Below are 23,189 nucleotides of genomic sequence, written 5' to 3'. Positions count from 1 at the left end.
GCCCAGGGGGTTGAGGCTGCAGTAAGCTATGATCACACCACTATACTCCAGCCTGGGTGACAGAGCAAGACCTTGTCTCAAATAAAAATAAATAAAATAAGATAAAATAAAATCTCTCTGGAGTGATGGCCAGAACATATTGTCTAGTGAAAAGTGTGAAGTAGGGAAGTGACTCTAATATGCTACCATTTATCTAATACAGAGACAGGATACACACATATAACCAGCTTATATTAAAAATGGAAAAGGAAGGGTGTTCTAATTACCTGAAGCAGCATAACAAACTACCTTTTTGGTGGGTCTGAACAATCATTTTATTGCATAAATGATTATTTGGGTCAGGAGTTCAGGCAGGGCTGGCTGGGTGGTTTTTCTTTCCCATGTGGCATTGATGGAGATCACTCACTGACAGCCGGTTGGAAGATGGGCTGATCTGGAGGCTCCATGATGGCTTCACTCACACAGCAGTGTTTGGTGGGACATCTGGAAGGCTGGGCTCAGCGGATGGACCCAGGTGCCCACACCCGGCCTCTCCAAAAAGGGGTTTTGGAGTGACTGGAATTCTTCAGGTGATAGCTCAGGCAGCTCCAAGCATGAATGCCCCAGGTGAGCTGGGTGGAGGCTCTAAGGCATTTTACAACCCACCTCAGAAGTCTCTGAGCATCATTTCTGCCACACTGTTAGCTAAAGCAGTCACAAATCCTCCAGATGCAAGCAGAGGGACATAGACCACATCTCTTAATGGGATGACTATCCAAGGATTTGTGGCCATGTTTTACAAATGCCATGAAGGATAAACTGTATATTGTGTATAATGGTTACATATGGGGAAGAGTGGGGACAGGGTGGGGCAGAAAGGAATAGAAGTTAGGCTTCTCTGAATATAATTCATTCTGTAGATCTGATTTTAGAAACATGTAAGTATGTCATATAATTACAAAAGTTTTACAAATCCCCTAAACATTGAAAGCAAAAGGGAACAAATGAACCTCTGTATACATTTTTCTTTTTTGAGACAGAGTCTTGCTCTGTCACCCAGGCTGGAGTACAGTGGCACCATCTCAGCTCACTGCAACCTCCACCTCCTAGGTTCAAGCAATTCTTCTGCCTCAGTCTCCTGAAGAGCTGGGACTACAGGCACGAGCTACCACGCCCGGCTAATTTTTGTATTTTTGGTAGAGACGGGGTGTCACCATATTGGCCAAGTTGGTCTCGAACTCCTGACCTCGTGATCCGTCTGCCTCAGCCTCCCAAAGTGCTGGGATTACAGGTGTGAGCCACCGTGCCCGGCCTGTGTATACACGTTTTACAACCACATTGAGAAGAAGTATTCCAAGGAACTTTAAAATACCATAATTTGACTTTTAATTTCTAGTGCAATATGCCCTAAAGACAAAAAGAAAAAATCATTTTAAACTGTTTCAATCATTGCATTATGCTGATGATGGTGCTGGTATTTTTCTGATATCGTTTTGTGTGTACAGTGGCTTCATGCAAATGATTTTCTTACTGTATTAATGTGTGTCATTCAGAACCAGATTCTTTCCTAGAGAAAATGAATACAAATAAATGACAGAAGTTAAGTGAAAGCCCTGCGGTCCTAAATTTGAATAGGAAGTATCATTATGATTTAATGATGTAGAAATACTGACCACAGGCTGGGCGTGGTGGCTCAATCCTGTAATCCCAACACTTTGAGAGGCCGAGGTGGGCAGATCACTTGAGGTCAGGAATTCAAGACCAGCCAGGCCAACATGGTAAAACTCCGTCTCTACTAACAAAACAAAACTTAGCCAGGTGTGGTACTGCACACCTGTAATCCCAGCTACTTGGGAGGTTGAGGCCAGAGAATCGTTGGAACCTGAGAGGCAGAGGTTGCAGTAAGCGGAGATCGTGCCACTGCACTCCAACCTGGACAACAGAGGGAGACTGTCTCAAAAAAGAAGAGGAAGAGGAAGAGGAGGAGGAGGAAGTACTGACCACAGCAGCACTGTGCACCCCTGCTACCCAAGTTGTGTTTTTTTTTAAATTCTATTTTCCTTTTTTTATATTTTGTTTTACATGCTATTTTGACAAAGGTTGTGGAGCCATTTCTCACTAAAAGGAACTAGGGCTCCTGGGAGAAATGGCTGACTCCAGGTCTAGAGCAGTAAATGCACATAATAAACCTGCAGCATCTTGCCAAACCAGAGAGCAAGTACATTCTCAAAGACCAATGGGGTCATGTCCAAAGTACTCAAGAGCCAGCTTGAAAGATGGGACAATTTGAACTTCAATAAGGGCAATTAATGCAATCAATTAAAACACAGAAAATGTCTTTGAACTCACAAGTTTGTACTTATTTTTTTTTATCCCTACTTGATCACCGTTGGAAGAACAATTTAATTTAGAAAACTGTTAGAGGAACCAGATCAAGCATATATCACTTTATAAACTGTACCACCAGGTAGCCAAATAGCAGAAGTTTGGTTGAGGGGAAGTTTCTCTCTATAGAAACATTTCAGCGAATACATGAAGGAATGACAGAATATCACCGTTATGCAACCACTAATTTGTTTTAAATTTATTTGCAACCACTAATAAATTAATGAGTCCAGGCACTGAGCATCAGCAGCTGCTAATACCACAAAGAGAGGACAGAACACTGCCTCCCAACAGAAGAGCACAGAACTCTGCACCAAGTGTTCTTGCCCAAAAAAAAAAAAAAAAAAAAAAAAAAAAGTCCAACCTGATCTGGTCAAGTCACTAGACCAGCTACCGATTTACCGGAAATACAGACTATGGGAAACTCTACAATCTAACAACCCAGTTTCTTCAATAAATAAATTATGAGGAAGAAAACAGGGAGGGGCAACCACTAAATGAAAGACACCAAGGCAATCCATCAGCCAGTGGAGATGCGGGGTCTTATTCAGGTACCAAATCAAACCATTCTTTTGTTAATTCTATTATTTATGAGACATTTGGAAATTTGAACAGAGACTGGATGGTTGCTGATATTAAGGGATGGTTGTTACTTGTGCAAATACTAAAGACTGTTATTATCATTTTTTAAGATCCTAATCATCCAGAGCTATGCTCTGAAATATTTGTGAATTAAATTATACTGTGTCTGGGATGAATGGAATGAATGTTTAGATAATTTGGAAGGGGAAGTAGCTGAGGGTAGAGATGAGACAGGACTGTGTGCGGGCATCATTGCTGCAGCTGGTGCTGGCTTCCTGAAGGTTCCTTATGTGACTCTCTGTTTCTGTGTATGTCTTAACTTTTCATAACAAAAGGCTCGTGTATGTAAATTTTCACACAATAAAAAATTTATATTTAGAAAAAAGGCTAGAAGGATATAAATCAACATGGTAGCAGACGGGATTATAGGTAAAAATACTTTTAAATTGCTTAGTATCTTCAACAGTACTTTAAAAATCTGGGAAAGAGATGAAACCAAACTATCCCACCCTTCCCCGAGGAAGGTTTTGCCTGTGCTCTGCAGGTGGTCGGGTACATTGGCACAACTGGACCAGGCAGATATTTGGCTGTACCAACCACGGCCCTTACAGGCAAATGCACTTCCCCTACCCGACTTCTCTTCTGGGAATCATGCCCGAGGAAATCATCTCAAATCTGAAATGCCAACAAAGCTGCCTGCGCAAGGTGTCCACGTCGGGGCTGTTTACTGGAGTGGACGCTGGAGTCAGAGGCCGGGTCCAGGGCGGGGAGTGTCTCGGGGAAGCCACGGAAAACGGTAACCACGGGGCAGAAGGCCGCAGACTCTGCTGGGGCGCCGGGGATGCGCATCTGCACATCTGACACATTCGTTTTGCAAACACGTGTGGGAAATGGACGGAAGCCAGTTATCAGCCTCCAGGGACACCCCGCTAATATTTAAAATGGAAACGCCCCTAACCCATCCTGGGGGAACCTGGCTTTCTCGAACTGCCCTGGAAGTTCCCAGGAGGCCTAGGGTCCCTCACCCCACTGCTGCCATGTTCCGTGTCGTTACACTCGCGACCTAGCTTTGTCGTTTTCTACTTGTCCCTGCCCGCCTGGAGGGCTCCGTTTACACCCGCTCCTTTTCCCCACCTCCGACGCCCCTCCCAGGCTGCTGCCTGTGTCCACTTTCCCTGAAGATGGAAGAAGGTCGGATTTCCCTAGGAGGGTCCTCATAGGACCTGCCTGGCCACTCCTTGCCCCAGGACGCCCTGGGCCGGGCACCTCCAGAAACATCTTCCTGCATCCCCGGCAAGAGCTCCCTTTCCACAGACACAGAATCCTCTGCATATTTTCTTACACGAAGACCATTCTTTCTAAAAGAATCTTGTCCCCGCTTTAAAGTTTGTGCTCCCTCCCTGCAGACGGAATGACAGCCCCCACCTCTATTCCCCTCCCACAGCCGTGGACCCCACTGTCTCGGGAGAGACTGGCTCCCCTATGAAGACTACATTTCCCAATGTCCTTTGCGGCCACGGCTGGCCATGTGACCCAATACTGCCAATGGGGTGCGAGCTGCGCGAGATAGTGGATGAACCCACACCCGGCAGGGCAGAAAAGGGATGGAACCCAGCCCACAGTCGCCACCGTGAACCACTGACTGCTACAGGAGCGAATAATCGTCTACCTTGTTTAAACCATCATTAACTTGGGTTTTGGTGTTTGTTTGTTTTTCGAGACGGAGTCTCGCTGGGTCGCCCAGACTGGAGGCAGTGGCGCGATCTGGACTCACTGCAACCTCCACCTCCGGGTTCAAGCTATTCTCCCTGCCTCAGCCTCCCGAGTAGCTGGGATTACAGGCGCCGGCCACCACGCTTGGCTAATTTTTGTATTTTTTAGTAGAGACGGGGTTTCATTATTTGGCCAGGCTGGTCTCGAACTCCTGACCTCAAGTGATCCACCCACCTCAGCCTCCCAAAGTGCTGGGATTACAGGCGTGAAACACTGCGCCCGGCCGGTTTTGTTTTTTAATAAGTAACCGAGCCTGCATTCTAACCAATAAACTCATTCTATTAAAACCCGCCTATGGTGCCCAGGGCCAGCAGGTTGTCTCATGTCAGGTTCTCCCAGAAGCCGAGCCTGAGAGCAGGATTCAGGTGCAAATGTTTCCCTAGGGAGTTTCTCCCAGCTGAAACCAGTGAGGGAGCCAGGGAAAAAGAAGGAGAAGACAGGCCGGGCGCGGTGGCTCACGCCTGTAATCCCAGCACTTTGGGAGGCCGAGGTGGGCGGATCATGAGGTCAGGAGATCGAGACCACGGTGAAACCCCATCTCTACTAAAAATACAAAAAATTAGCCGGGCTCAGTGGCTGGCGCCTGTAGTCCCAGCTACTCGGGAGGCTGAGGCAGGAGAATGGCGTGAACCCGGGAGGCGGAGCTTGCAGTGAGCCGAGATTGCACCACTGCACTCCAGCCTGGGCGACAGAGCGAGACTCCGTCTCAAAAAAAAAAAAAAAAAAAAAGAAGGAGAAGACAAGCAAGGGTTTCTTCAATTTCCATCCCTGCCGTGGCCTGAGCCCAAGGGAGCTCTGCAGCACAAATTATGCCTCTGAGTTTGTCCTGCTTTAAGGCAAAGGGCTAGGCTTTCCTGCTGCATACTTCCCTGAAGCAGGTTTGAGATGCAAGGGTTAGCAGCACAGCACAGAGCAGGCGGGGAGCTGGCTTGTCCCAGTAAGGACGTCTGTAGGCTGTGGTCAAGGCACCAACATTACTCTATGCCCAGGAGTCCCAGACTCTTCGCAGCAGCTTTCCAGGCCCTCTGTGATTTCCACAACTGTCAACCTCCCCCACCCACCTCAGCCCACCTCCTCACACCTTGGCCTAACAAGATGAATGAGTGACAGCCCCACAAACACTTCCCCAGGACCTTCAACCGGGAGTGCAATACCCCCATCCCAGCAGCCTTCATCCCCAGGACCTCCAACCAGGCACACTAACGCCCAGGCCTTCATCCTCTGCCTCCCGGAGATTTCTGGCAGACACCACAAGACCTGGGATAGGACTGCTTAGCAAAGCATGCTGGCATTTGCCCAGAGAGGGTGTCAGGTCCCAGCCATGGGACTGAGAACGTGGAGAAGCAGAGAGGTGCAGTGACTTGCCCAGGGCCACACAGCTAACAGGAGGGAGAAGCTGAGATGGTGAGGAGAGGAGAAAGCAGTGCCACAGAGAAGTCTAAAGGTGCGAGAGAAGCTGGGGGAAGTAGACCTCAGACTCTGTGGGAAACCACCAGCTCTGGTGTGGAGGGCATGGTCCAGTGGGGCAGCAAGGATCCCTGTAACATCAGGCGTCATTTGCCGAGCACTTCGTCATCAAGTCCTGTTCTCCCCACCATGATTCCCAGAGGCACTGTTTCCTTGGGTTCTCCCAGTACACTCTCAGACACTGAGAAGCTTTGGACTCAAGTAAATCCTAGGAAATACCCATAGGGAAGTGGAGAATTGAGACAGGGAAGAGCCAACCAAGGCCATGTCATCAACAGAGCTACCGCTGGGTGCAACTGGAGCTCCATACCTTGGAGATGGCGCAGGATATACACTTCCAGGTCTCCTCTCTCAGCTGGACGGATGCTCCTGAGGAACACCAGCCTCAGCTGGCTGGCTTTGCACTCACGCAAGCAACCTTGACCCCTCCGCTCCACTTCACAGCAACCAAACCATGAGGGATGTGGTGACTCGCTGAAAGTCATCCACAGACAGAAGGGACCAAGTGGGCCGCAAGAGGGGGTCTGGGTATCTGGCCAGGCTCTGCCCTAGCTCCAATCAGGGCTCCAGGACTCCAAGATGGCAGGTCTGTGCCCACTTACAAGCACAGCCTGTGAAATCTCAGAGTCCCAGGACAGATGCTTCCAGCCTCCTAGTCCAAGGTTTAAGAGCAAGCCCAGCTCTGCCATGGATGTGCATCCTAAGGGACCCCACAGGGACAGATTGTAGTTGAAGGCGACTATAGGAAGCAAAATAAATTTGGGTTTGGCCCAAGAGGAGGCAGTGGAGGCAGGGACCAGGGGGACAGCATTATTCATGGAGTACCTACTGTATGCCAGCCTGTTCCATGCTGCAGGGTTCTGTTGAAACCACCTGCAATCCTGCCAGATCCTGCCCCAATTTGCAGATGAGGAAACTGAGTCTCTGAGAGGTGCAGTGACATCTTCAAGGTCATACAACCTGGGGTGAAAGTGTCAAATTCAAGGTTGTCTGACCCAAGGACTGGGGACAGTGGGGACTGAAGAGGCACGGAGTAGGGCTTTGAGGGCAAACAGGTGTGATCTTGCGCTGCTGTTGTTCTTAATGCAGATGACATCTCTCCCCGGCTCACAGCCCTCCAGTGACTTTTGCCCTGAATATGAAGTTCAGTCTCTCTGCCATGGCCTGCAGGGCCCGTGCCATCTGTCCTTCAACCCCTTGGTCTCTTGGGTGGCATGAAATCCCTGCCGGCCCCAGGGGCTTTTAAATTCAAATGTAAAAAATTTAATTAATTAAATGTAATCATTTAATGGTAATTAAGCTTAACTAGTTTAAATGACTTGCTAATTAACTTAGATAGAGTTCACTGCTTCTCGTTAGGGAGTGATCATGGGGTGATGCTGGAAGAATGGGGGGAGCACGGCTTTCCACGAAGGTGAGTGCCTCCTCCCTGCCTGACACCCTGGCTGAGCAGGTCCAGGTCTGTCTGAGCCCTGCTACAGCTCTGGTTCTAGAACACAACGTGGCACATAGAAGGTGCTCAGATAAAGTGTGCCATGGGCCAAGCCCTGTGGAGAACAACCCAGAGGGGTCAAGCCTGCTGTCAAGTGGAGAACAACTTGACAGGCCCTGCTGTCAAGTTCATGCTGTGCCTCCTTTTCCTTGGATGTTGTTGGAATAGGGAGCTATGGAGGGTTTGGGAGGCAGACAAGGAAAGAATTTCCTAGGCTAGTTCACAGAGCAACTCCCCCATCCGCAACCAGAGCTTGCAGCTGCTGCTGCCTCCCCAGGCCTCCCCAACTCAAGTCCCCAATAAGGCTGGCCCAGAACAGGAATAGAGCAGCCCATGGCTTCTGCGAGGACAGAGGGGGTGGCTGCATCTAAACCTGGCTTGGCAGGTGGCTGATTGGGGCTGGGCAGAGCCTCAGCTGAGGGTAGGGACTAGGGGCAGGACACCTGGGTTTCTGGGCTTCCCTGGCTCTGCCTCACTCTCTGGTGGCCTCAGGACGGGTCAGAGCCTCGCCGAGCCTCTGTAACCTCCAGGAGAAGCCAGCTGCCGTGGGTGTGAAGATACACAAGCTCTGATAAACATAGTACAGCCAATGTATATATAGACCCTCCCACCTGGTTTCCAAAAGGATTTGCAACAGCTTTCACAAGAGGCAAAGAAATGAGCATTGAGAGTGAGCCAGGGTTTACACATGGGTCCCTCACATCACAGGCCTGGGGAACTAGAACAGGGACAAGAAGATGGAGCCCAGATCCCTCCAGGAATCGCGTCTGTATGGGAGTGAGCTCCCCATCAGGGCAGGTATGCAAGCAGAGGCCAGCAGTCCTTGGTGGGGGTGTGGTCAAGGGGATTGGTGCATCAGGGAGAGGTGTGGTCAGATGCAAAGCCCCTGTTGGAAGATGAGGTGACTGGTACTGCCTGCCCACCACAGCCCCTGCCCACAGGGAAACCAGGATGAGATAATGCTGGTGTTGGGGGCCTGTATTCATCTGTTTCATTGTTGCTATAACAAAATACCACAAACTGGATGATTTCTTCTTCTTTATTCTTTTTTTAAATCGAGACAGGGTCTCAATCTGTCACCCAGGCTGGAGTGCAGTGACAATCACCGCTCATTGCAGCCTCGAACTCCTGGGCTCAAGCAATCCTCCCACTTCAGCTCCTGGAGGAGCTGAGACTACAGACATGCACCACCACACCTGGCTTTTTTGTACAGGTGAGGTGTTGCTATATTGCCCCAGCTGGTCTCCAGCTCCTGGCCTCAAGCGATCCGACCGCCTTGGCCTCCCAAAATGCTGGGATTACAAGTGTCAGCCATGTGCCCAGCCCAGACTGGGTACTTTCTAAACAACAGAAATTTCTCAGGGTTCTGGAGGCTGGGAAATCAAGATCCAGGCCGGCATCTGACAAGGCCTCCCTGCTGTGTCCTCCCATGGCAGAAGGAAGGCCGAAAGGCAAGAGAGTGCTGGAGGGAGCAGTGGAGGGCAAAACACCCTTTTATTACAGCCAAACCGCTCAGTAACTAACCCACTGGGAGATGGCTGGCAGCATTCATCCATTCAGGAGGGCGGGCCCCCAGGACCTAATCCTGCTGTGAGGCCCCACCTCCCAACACAGCAGCTTGGGGGACACATTCAATCCTTCTGGCCTCTGTCCATTCCCTGGGGGAAGAGGGACTTGACCACAGTTTCGGGGCTGCTGGGGCCTGAGCTGCCAGGTGGGCAGCACAGGCCTCCTAGGGCTCTGCCCTCAGAAGCAGAGCTCGGCCCCGAGGGAGGGCATGGGAACGGGAGCGCAGCCGGGACGCTAACCCCCGGCATGGGTGCTGCCTGCTGTTTGACTTGGAGCTCCTGGCTTCCCTTCTCTGAGGTGCAGAGTCCTCAGCCAGCACAACGCGCCTATCTGCTCAGTATCGGCTCGCTCCTGGAAAGCCTTCCCAGAGCAGACCCCTGGAATAAACGGAATGGCAGCACCGTCCCCAGACCACCTCCCGCACAGCCCTGCTGCCTGCTGCCTGCGCTGGGCCTTGCGGCAGCCTTCCTGCACCTGCCCTGTCTCCTCTGAGCAAAGCTGGCTCCTCCTGGTCTTGCGGGGGAGGCGGCCAGTGGGCAAGAATGAAAATGAATAAATGTAAAGAAAGTGCGGCAGGACAAGGGTGGTCAGGGAGGCATCTGAGCAGACCCCTAAGAAGGAGCACATCCGGGGAAGAGCGTTCCAGGAGGAGAACTAGACAGCTCCTGCAGAGGCCCTGCACCGCCAGGCTCTGGGTGAAGCGCAGAGAGCCAGGCACAGGGTACAGAGGAGGGCGCCCGGGGTGGGGCACTGTGGACCATGAGGAGGCCCCCACCGAAGACGGGAGGTGCAGCAGGGATCTGGAGGAGAGGCTTCCCGCCCTGGCCTCTAGAAGGGAATTCGCCAAATCCTCCCTCCGCAGCCTCCCTGCTCCTGAGCAGGCCTGTCTGCTGCATTTTTCTTTTTCTTTTTCTTTCTCTTTCTTTTTTTTTTGAGACGGAGTGTCACTCTGCCACCCAGGCTGGAGTGTAGCACCTAAATCTCAGCTCACTGCAACCTCTGCCTCCTAGGTTCAAGTGATTCTCTTGCCTCAGCCTCCCGAATAGCTTGGATTACAGACGTGCGCCACCACGCCCATCTAATTTTTGTATATTTTTAAGTAGAGACGCAGTTTCACCATCTTGGCCAGGCTGGTCTCGAACTCCCGACCTCAGGTGATCCACCTACCTCGGCCTCCCAAAGTGCTGGGATTACAGGCGTGAGCCAACACGCCCGGCCTGTCTGCTGCAGTTTTAATGCTGCCTGATGAGGAGGCTCTCACGGCTGTAATTGAACAAAGTCTACATGCCTTTGCCATCTCCCAGTCCAGAGACTCATTAATCCCGGGCCTGGAAGAGGCGCCTGCCCGGACCCTGCTGCCTGACAGGAAATGCGGGCGTCCAGCCTCGGGGAAGGGGAGGCCCGGCCGCTCCCCATCCCCATTCCCCCACCTCAGGGACAGGGAACAGGGGAGAGGGGCCCTGCCGCTTGAGACCTCCACGGGTAGTATAAACTGTCAAGGGCCTGGGCTTTGTAAATGTTAGTGATCTGTACACTGGCTTCCCCACTCTGATGGCTGGACACGCTCTGTAAAAGCCAAAGGGTCCCATAAATGGCAAGGGAACTGCAAACGACTGGGGCTGCAGTCGTGCGCGGAGGAGCCTGCTCTCTGTCAAGGGCTGCGGCATCCAGACAGGCCTGCGGCATCCAGCCAGGCCTGCGAGCCGCGAGGGGAGCGGTGAGCTGCGGGGCTCTGGGTAACTTCAGGGGCGCGCACGGTAAATCTCTAGGCGTTGGGTCTGCTGCTGTCTGCAGGCTGCAGAGTCCCCGGAAGCCCCGAGGGCCAGCCCGGGGGTGCACACGGGCAGGCCAGCCGCAGAGGCCGAGAACTGGGATGACGTGTGGCAAGCCCGCGGCCTCCAGCTGCGCCGAGGACGCAAGAGGACAGGCGCTCGGGGCCGGGCATGGCTCCAGGGCACGCGGTTGAAGCCGAGCTCTACCGCCCCCAGGCGGCTACAGGAAACAGAGCCTGGGGCCGCGCCCCGGCAAGGGATTCATTCCCTTCCTCCCCCCTTCCCTCCCTCCCTCATTCATTCTTTCATGTGTTCATTCAGGAGAAGCCGAGCGCTCCCTCGGTGTCGGCAGCATTCTTAGCGCTGACGACACAACAGTGACAAGTCAGGTCTCAGCCCGGATAACCCAGGATAATAAGCTAGATTGGCTGGGCCTAGTAGGCGGAGGCTATTTGAGCCAGAGTGGTCCTGGAAGACCTCGCTGAGGAGGTGACATGGGAGACCGGGATGGGGTTGGGGGGAGCCAGCCACAGGAAGACGGGGGAGGGGGTGTTCTACACAGAGGGGACAGCCAGTGCAAAGGCCCTGGGGTGAAAACAAGTCTTCATGATTGAAGGATGGAGGAAGGGAGACAACAGCTCCCAGGAACTGCTAGCCCCTGTGCCAGGGAAGGGTTAGTGGGCAGAGACCTGTCCCAGACTGGGGCTGGAGGACAGGAGGAGTGCAGAGACAGACCCGATGGGGACCCTCCTCCTGGGAACACACTCTAAGCTTCCTCAGAGGACCACAGAGACCCTGCTCTCAGACCTTGAGCTGTAGTGGGCGGAGTCCCCTCACGCCTGACCTGAGCTGTCACACCCACCCTCCTGGCCTGGGGATGAATTCGACTCCTTCCCAGCTGGTAAGAGCCAGTCCTGGGACTTCAGGAGTACCCTGGGCATGGTGTGCCGAGCTCTTGGAGTCCCTGGGTCCTGACTGGTCCCCATGAGGGGGTGAACCTGAGACCGATGAACAGCCAAGGTGGATGCAAGTCCTTCAGGCCATCAGCTGAACTTCGAACCCAACGGTACCTGAAGCTGAGCACACCCAGCTTACGTGAGCAAATTCCCTGCTGCCCCAGCCATGCTGCCAGCGTCACAGGGCCAGACTGCAGGGCGCCTTCATCAGGCTGCCCCTACTCCCCTCGGAGCCTTCTCCGGAGCCCACCACCTGTCCCCAAGTCTGTTTTTCTGTCTTATAAGCTGTGTGGCTTTGGGTAAGTGATGTCAGCTCTCTGGGTCTGTTTTCCTATCTGTAAAGTGGAGGTCACGTAACCTCCATGAGGTCACCGTGTCCAGCCCAGGCAAAGTGTGCAGGGTGCTCGCTACTCTGTGCACCTGGCTGTCATCACTACTCCAGGACAGTGGGATGGGTGGCTGCCACCAGCAGACTGGATCTGTGTGTTCGCTGCTCTGTCCAGCGTCAGTACAGGGCCTGGTGCCTGGATGATCACAGGATGTTACCTCATCACAGCCCTCTGGAGGCCTCTGTGTCCTCACATGTAGAAGGGCCTGGTGGGTCAGCAGTCCTCCCTCCCCTGAGCATGACACCCTGCCCCTGGCCCAGAGACAAGGGTCCCTCAAGGGGCCACAACCTTCCCCAAGTAGGAGGGGAGCTCATAGGTGCCATACACAATCTCACAGAACCTTTAGTCCTTTTTTTTTTTAATTAAAACAGCAACCAGGTAACTGCCACAACCCATCAGGGAAAGGACCCGGGATGGGCAGTTGTTTTTTCAGAAAAATATATTTTGTTTTTTTAAAAACACCACCAAAAGAAACCCATAGCCCCTGTCAAGCCAGACCTCAGGGGAGAGTGAGCTGGAAGGCTCCCCCTGCACTTCTCTGAGCAGAGAACTTGGGCCCCTCCCACTGGACCCCAGCCTGAGCAGAGGGCAAGGCTCTGCCTGCTGGTACCCTAGGGGATGGGGGAGAAGCGATCAGCTCCAAACCATGCAAGGAAAACAAGCCAAACCCATAAAGCAAAAGAAAAAATCAACAGAGGATAAATTTAAAAAAAAACGAAAAGGTGAATGACACTGATAACGGTGGCGGGCAGGACTGGGTGAGCCAGTGTGCCCCGCAGAGGCCCTGTTTGCCAGTGCCAAGGGAAGGCCTTGGGTGGCTCATGGCATCTCCCTCATGGGAGTCTTGAGGTATTCACACACCTCATCCCCTCTTGTGTACCCTGCACCAAAGCCGGGATAGAGGTGTGGCCACCCTGGGCCAAAGTGTGCCAAGTCCATTCAGTCGAGAGATTAAAAAAATATACAACTTGGATGGCATCCAGGCTGGGCAAGGCGGTGGCCCATCCACCCAGGCACCGGCGGCCCGCTGTGCAGGGGCAGCAGCATCCACAGGGGGCATTCAGGCCCCCTCAGTCCAGGATCTCAGAAGCTGGAGACGGGTCCTTGGAGCAGCAGGGAGAGGTGCTGGTGGGGCCGAGAAGGGCCTGGCTGGGAGCCCCAATGGTCTGCTTCTTTGGCACTTGGGACAAATGGCTCGCCACAGAGCCAGGTGGGAGCAGCCCCCTCGGTTCCTCCCAGATGCCCTGGGCCAGGATGGCAGTAGCTTATGGTGTGGGTGAGCACTGACCCCCAGATGGGGATGTGGGGCTCTGGAGGGCCGGAGTGGGGTCCAAGGCCCGGCCCCTATGAGTCTTCTCCCAGGATCTCCTTCATGAAGGCAGCAATGTCCGTCTTCTTGGTTTTGTGCAAGGTGAAGAAGGGGTGCTCCTGGGGGTGACAGAAGGCACAGTCACCATGGAGGGGTAGCGGGAGGGGGAGGTGGCCACTCCTCCCCAACCAGCTCCAGCCCAAGTGTTCTCCTGACTGGCAAAATCCTACTCATCCTTCTAGGACCTCCACCCCCAGGAGGCCCTCCATGACTGTCACAGATGGCATTTGTGGCTCCTCCTCAGCTCTCTTGTGGTCACTCTCCAGCCACACTAACCTCCCTTTCCCCCCACACGTCAGGCCTCTGCCCATGCTGGACCTTCTGCTTGGGACAGCCTCTCCATCAGGAGATAACCCTTATTCATCCTTCCAGGCTCAGTTCAAATGGTACCTCCTCCATGAAGCCTTCCCTGATGCCACCCTTGGCCCGTCTGCCCCATTCTGTCACACACTGCCCGTGTACCCTTCCCAGGGCCTGGCATGCAGGAAGGAGGGAAGGAGCCATGTATGCAGGAGCAAACAAATGACCTGACCGAGCACCTAAAGGAGAGAACACGGGGCCAGCCAGACGAGCTACCCATCTGTGTGCAGGATGCAGCCCTCTCCCCAGAGCCCCACCCAGCCCCAGCCAGCCCTGAAGAGCAGGGCAGGCACCTCCCGCCCATACTCACCATCAGCTCCAGGTAGCTCATACGCTCTGCGGGGTTCTTCCTCAGGCTAGGAGAGAATAGTACAGCTGTGGCCAGGCTGGCAGGGAGGAAGGAAGCCCAGCCCCCAAGGGCCAGCCAAACCACCCCAGGATTGCCCCAGGCCTGGCAGCAGGGGACACGTGCACCCATGGAAGAAGGGACAGGACTGTCCAGAGCATCTTCCAGGGTGGAGGGGCATTCATAGGAGCAAACTAGAGACTTGCAGTGAGTTTCTCTGGCTCTTGGGGTCCTGGTTTTCTTGTCTCCATAGTGACCTAGGAATTTCCATATCAACACCAAAATGGGGCTGCAATGCTCTTCCTAACAGTCACACACTTGGTATCCTCAATCATGAGAGAAACTCCTTATCATGGGTTCTGGGAGAGGTTAGTCCACAATTAAAGGGGTCAGACTGACCAGGGACTCTGCTGGGCTCCTCTGTTGCTGATTATGGTCAACAATAAAAGTGCGGGGACCATGGGTGTGAGCCACCGCACCCAGCCGCTTCTTCCTTACCCAATTCTTGCTCTATTTAATTATGGTCAGAGAAGTTGCCCTCTTCCTTATTCCTTCTGTAACCTCAAACATGATTTTTTTTTTTTTTTTTTTTTGAGACAGTCTCGCTCTGTCGCCCATGCTGGAGTGCAATGGCATGATCTCAGCTCAGGCTCACCGCAACCTCTGGCTCCCGGGTTCAAGCGACTCTCCTGCTTCAGCCTCCTGAGTAGCTGGGATTACAGGCATGCGCCACCATGCCCGGCTAATTTTCCTATTTTTAGTAGAGTCGGGGTTTCACCATGTTGGTCAGGCTGGTCTCAAACTCCTGACCTCGGGATCTGCCTGCCTCGGCCTCCCAAAGTGCTGGGATTACAGGAGTGAGCCACTGCGCCCGGCCTCTCAAACATGATTTTTTATAAGGTTCCTATGGGGCATTCTTTAATTTGGTACAAAGTTCTAGATATCAATAAAAGCAAACTTGTTTTTTGTGTTCAAATTTTCCATATACTTTGTTCTCTTTTTCAGTCTATCTGATTTGTCCACTTCTGGAAGAACTGTATTAAAATCTCCCACCAAGACCATCGTTTTGTCAAATGCTCCTCATGCTCCAGCTGTTTCTGCCTTACACATTTGGATGCCAAGTCCTCTGGGGGTTTATTTGCTAAAGGAATAAAGGAACAGGGCCCAGGAAGGTGCAGGGACCTGGGCAGGGAGGGGCAGTGGCAGGCGCTCAACAGCACCCAAGACTCACCACTGAGCAGTGAAGTCCACAAACTCGGGGGAGAAATGGTCAGCTGGGAGCTGGGGTGACGGCTCCTCCACCACCTGCTTCAGCTGCTGGAACGGGGTCCCCCAGGACTCGTAAGGGAACCGCAGGATGGCCATCTCAATCTGCAGCAGGGACAGGGGGGTCAGAGGCCCCGGCCCCAGATACAACCATGCTCTGCACCCAGGAGCGAGGGTTGGGGGCTCCCACCCATCCTGGTACCAGAGCCAGGCGTCAAAGCTGCACAGCTGATCTCCCTACCACATCCCAGCAGAACAAAGGCGAGAAAGCCGGGGATGCCAGCTCTTAGCTCCTCCGACCTAGCCAGCAGGACCCAGCTCAGGAAGCGGATTCAGCCCACACCGGGATTGGTGGGACCATCATAGGGTTTTCAGAAAACCTGAATTCTGAAGATTTTACAAAACAATGCAGGTTCCGGCTGCTCTGGAAAAATCTGAGGAGCTGGCAACCGTGGGCCGCAGCCTCATGAGCCAGGTGGGCAGGTCCCAGGTAGTCACAGCCAATCCCCTTCCTAACATCTGACCATCTCAGACTTCAGCATTTGCTGTCGTTAATTTGGGCTGCTGTTTTCACAGAGGAGGCACATGGGAAATGCTACACACACACACACACACACACACAGAGCTGTCTCCAAGGCCGCGGACAGAGTGTGAGATCATGAGGCTGCTTCGCCTCTGCACCCGTGAGCCTGCAGCCTCATCTTCTGCAGGGCCCCAGCAGTTTCCCTCCTAGACAAGTGGCCTGTGTGGCCACATGTGCCCTGCTGGATCCAGATTTCCTGTGGGTGACATCCGGCCGGTGGGTCTCTGTCCTCGCTCCAAGCTCCCAGCCCTGTGGTTGGCAGGAAGTCATCATGGAAGGGACGGACTAGCTAGCTTACAACCAACTCTGGGCTCCAATCATGATGACTGGATGGAAAAAACAAGTCATGTCAGCCCTGGCCCCGGCCTGGAAGAACAGAGAATTCTGAGGCTCCAGCACAAGGGCCCTCGCTGCCGGCCGTCATCACCATGATGAACGGAAGAGACCTCAGCACAAACACTTGGCGCTGGCAACTGGAGCCCGGACAAGACCCTAAGGACTGTGCCGAGACTGTGCCTCCCATCAGGCTGGAGGCCCTTTCCAGCTCAGACAAACACACCCACACAGGCAGGGCCCACTGCATGTGTGTGCATGTGTGCACACGTGTTCACAGGACAAAACCGTACTGATTTGGGGGGCTTTTCTCTTAGAATTTTCACTGACTGCAATATCTAGAGCAAGTACCCCATACGAGCTACAGGAGAAGGACCAGCGGCCATGAGAGTTATAATTAGAAAAGCAGAAGTGTCCAAACCTTCAACCTCGTACTCATTTATTTTTTCTAAAGAGCTCAAAAAATGAAAAACAACAAAAATAGCCTCCGGGCATGAAGATGTGCCATATGGTGTTATCTGCCAGGAAATATTAAGAAACAGCCTGAATGTCCAGCGCCAGGGGCCGGCCCCACCATGGGGGCGGAGACCCAGCCAGGACCGTAGTCGCACCCCTGTGACTCCCCAGCGACAACACTAACAGGCCAGCACCCAGTCAGCACTTGCTCCTGGCCAAGGGCCATCCCCAGCATGACCCCTGTCTGTTCTGGGTGATTCCCACTGGCATCCTGAGGCTTGTGCAGTGAGAGGGAAAAAGCCAACGCCAAGAGAGCTCTGGGGCCCTTGCAGGATAGGGGGAGGCCGAGACCACAGCCCCACCCAGGAGGACTCTCCCAACTCTGTTTCACCAGTCACTCCCCCAGGATGGCTGAGAATTTGAAATGGAAGGAAAACATCAGGAACAAGGGAAACATCCCACATCAGCAGACAGGGTGACTGAATGGTGGCAGATGGTTATGGAGTCTTTGGAAGGGATACATACAGGAGTCTACTATAATTTAGAGAAATTAGCCAGGTGTGGTGGCTCACACCTATAATCCAAGCACTTTGGGAGGCTGAGGCAGGCAGATCACTTGAGGTCGGGGGTTCGAGACCAGTCTGACCAAAATGGAGAAACCCCATCTCTGCTAAAAATACAAAATTAGCTGGATGTGGTGGTGCACACCTGTAATCCCAGCTACTTGGGAGATTGAGTGAGGCAGGAGAATCACTTGAACCTAAGAGGTAGAGGTTGTGGTGAGCTGAGATTGCACCACTGCACTCCAGCCTGGGCACCAAGAGCAAAACTACATCTAAAAAAAAAAAAAACAAAACAAAGAGAGAGAGAAATATGAATAACGTGTAATGCTACAAAATTTTTTTTAAACAGTTTTTTTAAAAGAAGCATTACAAGGCCAGGCGCAGTGGCTCACAACTGTAATCCCAGCACTTTGGAAGTCCAAGGTGGGTGTATCACAAGTTTGAGAACTGCCTGGCCAATATGGTGAAACCCCATCTCTACTAAAAATACAAAAATTAGCCAGGCATGGTGGCGCATGCCTGTAGTCCCAGCTACTCAGGAGCCTGAGGCAGGAGAATCACTTGAACCTGGGAGGCGGAGGTTGCAGTAAGCCGAGATCACACCACCGCACTCCAGCATGGGTGACAGAGCGAGGCTCTGTTTCAACAACAAAAAAGAGAAGCATTACATATTGTTTGTATTTCTCTAAATTATAATAAAATGTATTATATAGAATATAATAAAAATATTATATATATAGTATAATGCACAATGTTGGCACTGAAACGGGGTAAGAGGTGTCTCTAGGTAGAATAACTACAGTAATTTTCCCCTTACTTTGCCTCTGTGTTTTTATGTTAGGTTTCCACTACTTTTGTAACTTGTGAGAGAAAAACCTAACCTGTGCCTAAAGTGACCACCTCCGCCTCCCCCTGTGTGCGCCTGCCGATCCTCCATTAAGCTGGGAGCATTCCCTGCCCTTGAACCTGGGCTGGCCTGTGACTCGCTGACCAACACAATGAGGCAGAAGTGATGCTGTGCCAGTTCCAAGCTTAGCACTTCAGAGAACTTCCTTTTAGATGCCAGCCGTCATGAAAGAACTGCAACTCTGCTGACACTGCCATGCTCTGAAGCCCAGGGAGCAGGCCAATGTGAGTAAGTCACATGGAGAGGCCAGGCAGAGGAGGCCCATGTTTGTGAGGCCGTCTTGGGCCTTCCAGACCAGTCCAGTCCAGCCATGACCCCAGCCAGTCCCAGGTACAGCAGAAGAGCCATCCAGCTGAGCTCAACCACAATGGTGGAAACATGAGAAATAAGAAACCGCTGTTGGTTTGGGTCACTAGGTTCTGGGGTGGTTTGCTATGCAATATTTGATAACTGAAATATACACTTAGCACACAATTGTCCAAGTTCCACCAGCCATATCAGAAGGCCACCAGCCATGGTGGCCCCAACAATCATGATGGATGGACAGATGGAAGGGAGACAGGGAGATGGGGAAGGGACATAAGGGTGTGTGTATGTGTGAGGTAGTCATGAGCGGGGTCTCTAATATCCAGCCAGTTTTGTGCAGTCTAAATACAGCAAGAACTTGTCCTTTGCATCAAACTTAGGACTTGGAAAACTGTTATTGCAGATACAGCACCTGCCTTCAGGCTGAATATTCCTCTCCACCTCAAAAAAAAAATTTAATTGAAAAATTACATGTCACCAGTTAAAGAAAATTGAAGGTATGGCCCAGTCCCACCTCTCTGACAAAATTATTTTGACTTTGAGTCTTTCCCAGTCACTGTCTACAGATACACTGTTTATAAAGTTACAGCCACAGGCCAGGCGCAGTGGCTCAAGGCTGGGCGTGGTGGTTCACACCTGTAATCCCAACACTTTGGGAGGCTGAGGCAGGTGGATCAGCTGAGGTCAGGAGTTTGAGACCAGCCTGGCCAACATGGCAAAACCCCATCTCTACTAAAAATGCAAAAATTAGCCGGGCATCGTGGCAGATGCCTGTAATCCTAGCTACTTGAGAGGCTGAGGCAAGAGAATTGCTTGAACCTGGGAGCCGGAGGTTGCAGTGAACTGAGATTGTGCCATTGCATTCTAGCCTGGTCAACAGAGTGAGACTCCCTCAAAAAAAAAAAAAAAAAAAAAAAAAAGGCCAGGCACAGTGGCTCACCCCTGTAATCCTAGCACTTTGGGAGGCAGAGGCAGGCAGATCACCTGAGGTCAGGAGTTTGAGACCAGCCTGGCCAACATGGTGAAACCCCGTCTCTTCTAAAAATACAAAAATTTGCCAGGTATGGTGGCTCACGCCTATAATCCCAGCTACTGGGGAGGCTGAGACAGGAGAATTGCCTGAACATGAGAGGCAGAGGTTGCAGTGAGCTGAGATCATGTCATTGCACTCCAGGCTAGGCAACAGAGTGCCAGTCCGTCTCAAAAAAAAAAAAAAAAAAAAAAAGATAGCCGGGCATGGTGGCACGAGCCTGTAATCCCAGTTACTCAGGAGGCTGAGACAAGAGAATCACTTGAACCTAGGAGGCAGAGGTTGCAGTGAGCCGAGATCGTCCCACTGCACTCCAGCCTGGGCAACAGAGTGAGACTCCATCTCAACAAAATAAAAATTAAAAATAAATAAAGTTATAACCACATGATGATAACAATGGTAGCAGCAACACCAGTAAAACCCACAACACCCGCGTCAACTCTCTACCCACCAGACACTTCTCTTCCCTCACTCCCAACCCTCCCTCCCTCTCCTCTGACCCGGCCACCCAGGCACACAGCAGGCACAGCCCCACCTCAGGGCCTTTGCACTTGCACCCCCTGGTCTACCCTGCCCTCAGGTCAGCAGGGTGCCCTCCTTGCAGAGGCCTCTGCATCTGCAACAGTGGCCTCCCACCTGTCCCCAGAGACACCCCTACCTGCTCCACTCTTCTCCACCCCTGTGGCATAAAAAGGAATTTATTTGGTCTTTGTTCCTGGCATGGAGCTCCTAAAACCCTTGGAATTTCCTGAGTGACAGGAGTGGCTTTGTTATCCACAAGGAGCCTGAGTTTATGCTAATGAGGTGACTCAGGGTAAGGCCCCTAGACAGCCTCAGGATGGGGCTGCTCCCCAGAAAACCCAGCTGATTATAGAGGGTGGGAACGCTCAGCATCACCCGCCAACTGATGCTGAGAGGACGGGGGCCTGGAGACTCTGCTCTATAAAAACTTTCAGTGGGTGCAGTAGCTTGTGCCTATTATCCCAGCACTTTGGGAGGCTGAGGTAGGCAGACTGCTTGAGCCCAGGATTTCAAGACCAGCCTGGGCAACATAGTGAGACCCCTTCTCTACAAAACATTAAAAAAGTACCTGGGCATGGGGGCACACACCTGTAGTTCCAGCTACTCAGGAGACTGAAGTAGGGGATGGCTTGAGCCTGGGAGTTCAAGGCTGCAGTGAGCTGCGATCATACCACTGCACTCCAGCCTGAGCAACAGAGCGAGACCCTCTCTCACAAAAAACCTCTCCATGTGAGGCTGTGAGGCTGGGCATGGTGGCTCATGCCTGTGATCCCAGCACTTTGGGAGGCTGAGGCGGGCAGATCACTTGAGGTCAGGAGTTCAAGACCAGCCTGGCCAACATGGCAAAACCCCATCTCCACTAAAAATACAAAAATCAGCTGGGCATGGTGGTGCCTGTAATCCCAGCTACTCGGGAGGCTGAGGCACAAGAATCGCTTGAACCCAGGAGGCAGAGGTTATGGTGAGCTGAGATTGTGCCACTGCACTCCAGCCTGGGCGACAGAGTGAGACTCTGTGTCAAAAACAACAAAATTCCATGAGCTTGAGAAGCCTGTAGGTTGGCAAGCACAGGGAGGTACCAGGAGGGTGCCAGGCCCCGAGAGGGCACGGCAGCTCTGCACCCCACACTCACACCCGTCCCCCGTGAGTCTCTTCCATCTGGTTGGCCCTGAGTTATATACTTTCTGATAAACCAGTAAACACAAATAAAGTGTTTTCCTGAGTTTTGTGAGCCATTCTAGGAAATTATCAAACCTTAGGAGAGGGTCGTGGGGACCCCCAATTTGTAGCTGGTCAGTCCAGTAGCATGGGAGACCCGCTACTTCCAACTGGTGTGTGATGTTGGGGGCAGTCTGGTGGGACAGAGCCCTTAACCTCTGGGGTCTGTGCGAACTCCAGGTAGCATCAGAACCGAACAGAACTGCAGGGCACTGGGTGGGTGTCTGGAGAATCCGAGAATGGGTTGCGGTGTTGGAAAACACCCCGCCAACGCTTCTCACCACATCTTACTGATTTCATCTGACGGCCTCATCATCCCCAACACCAAACAGTCAAAGGGACTAGGGACACGCAGGAATGTCCTGGGCCAGGCTTCCCTGGGCAGGGAAGGAGCTGATGCCCAGGACACTCCATTGGTCCCAAGCCACTCAACTGGCCAAGGCCACCAGCCTGAGCCCGACCTGCTGATGGCATCGTCCTTCCACGCGTCTCCTGCACAGCTTCCTAGCCCTGGCTGGGGGACACATCCTGGTGGTCTTCCTATCCATCCAATCCACTGTCCACAGGGGAGCCAGAGCAGGCTCACCCACACCTTGACCTGAGCCCCAACACGGAAGGCATGGGGTTCTGCCAGGCAACTCCAGAAGCAACTGCTCTGGGCCCGCCCCTACACCTGGACTTCTGCCACATCTGCCCTCACCCTACCCAAGCCAGGGATGCCTTTGGCTTCCGCAGGCCCAGGATTGAGAGCCCGCCCACCCTTTCTACCACCCCACCGCAATGTACCAGGACGCCACCGGCAACAAACCTTCTGCTATGAAATATTTTTGAAAAGATCTTTACCATCTTGCTTTTGCATGATTTGCATACCAGGAACTTACATAATTTGGGATTGGCTGTGATTTCTCAACAAGCACCAAGAACTCCAGAGAAAGCCCTGTGGCCACCATATCACAAAGCACCCAGGACTTCACGATGAGTGACCCTGACCCTAGAAGGTTCCCTTAAATAGATGGTAATTTCTGATGGCACATTTTCTTCTCAGATTTTGAAGCCAATACTTCTTTCCAGAACCTAAACTATTTGATGAGTCCCCCAAAAGCTCAGGGCCCCAGGCACGGCTCCACCCAACCCACCTGACCACCAAGGGCAGGCCCCGGCCCCACACAGTACCATGGTGATGCCCAGGCTCCAGACATCGGACTTGACATTGTAGCCCTTCTGGTTCAGCTCTGGGTTGATCCTCTCAGGCTGCAGGAGGGAAGATTGAGGCATGAACACCCGCCCCAGGTAAGCTCCCATGGCTAGGCCTTGCCTCCCAGTACCCAAACTGGGTGCTCAGCTTAGCCCACCTGCCCATGTGATGGGGGAGGAAACTGAGGCTAGGAGGGCCTGGGTCATGCTTAGAAGGCCCGACCCTTGCATTGGTCTGACCCTACCTGGGAGCAGGCCCCTAAGGCCCTCCTGACAATGAGGGCGGGGCGGGACCTGCACAGCCCACCAGTGTCCTCCGCAGAGGTGGTCCATGAGCTTATCACCCAACTGGGGCACTGTGGGGGTCAGTTA

The 23,189-nt window shown here is 52.7% G+C and overlaps 1 protein-coding gene across 1 annotated transcript; it reads right to left on the bottom strand.

Moving 5' to 3' along the window:
• Positions 1 to 12,831: 12,831 nt before the first annotated feature.
• Positions 12,832 to 22,940, bottom strand: LOC109027025 (dual specificity mitogen-activated protein kinase kinase 3-like). The gene is made up of 4 exons (XM_031006777.2): positions 22,797 to 22,940; positions 15,671 to 15,810; positions 14,404 to 14,449; positions 12,832 to 13,792 (listed from the first exon to the last, which is right to left on the bottom strand). Exons 1-4 carry the CDS (start codon positions 22,923 to 22,925, stop codon positions 13,709 to 13,711), a joined length of 399 nt encoding a protein of 132 aa, XP_030862637.2. The 5' UTR covers positions 22,926 to 22,940; the 3' UTR covers positions 12,832 to 13,708.
• Between the last annotated feature and the right edge of the window lie 249 nt (positions 22,941 to 23,189).

The sequence above is a fragment of the Gorilla gorilla genome, chromosome 4, assembly GCF_029281585.2.
Source record: "Gorilla gorilla gorilla isolate KB3781 chromosome 4, NHGRI_mGorGor1-v2.1_pri, whole genome shotgun sequence".
In the NCBI taxonomy this organism is placed as follows: domain Eukaryota; kingdom Metazoa; phylum Chordata; class Mammalia; order Primates; family Hominidae; genus Gorilla; species Gorilla gorilla.
This window is presented reverse-complemented; position numbering and strand designations above follow the sequence as displayed.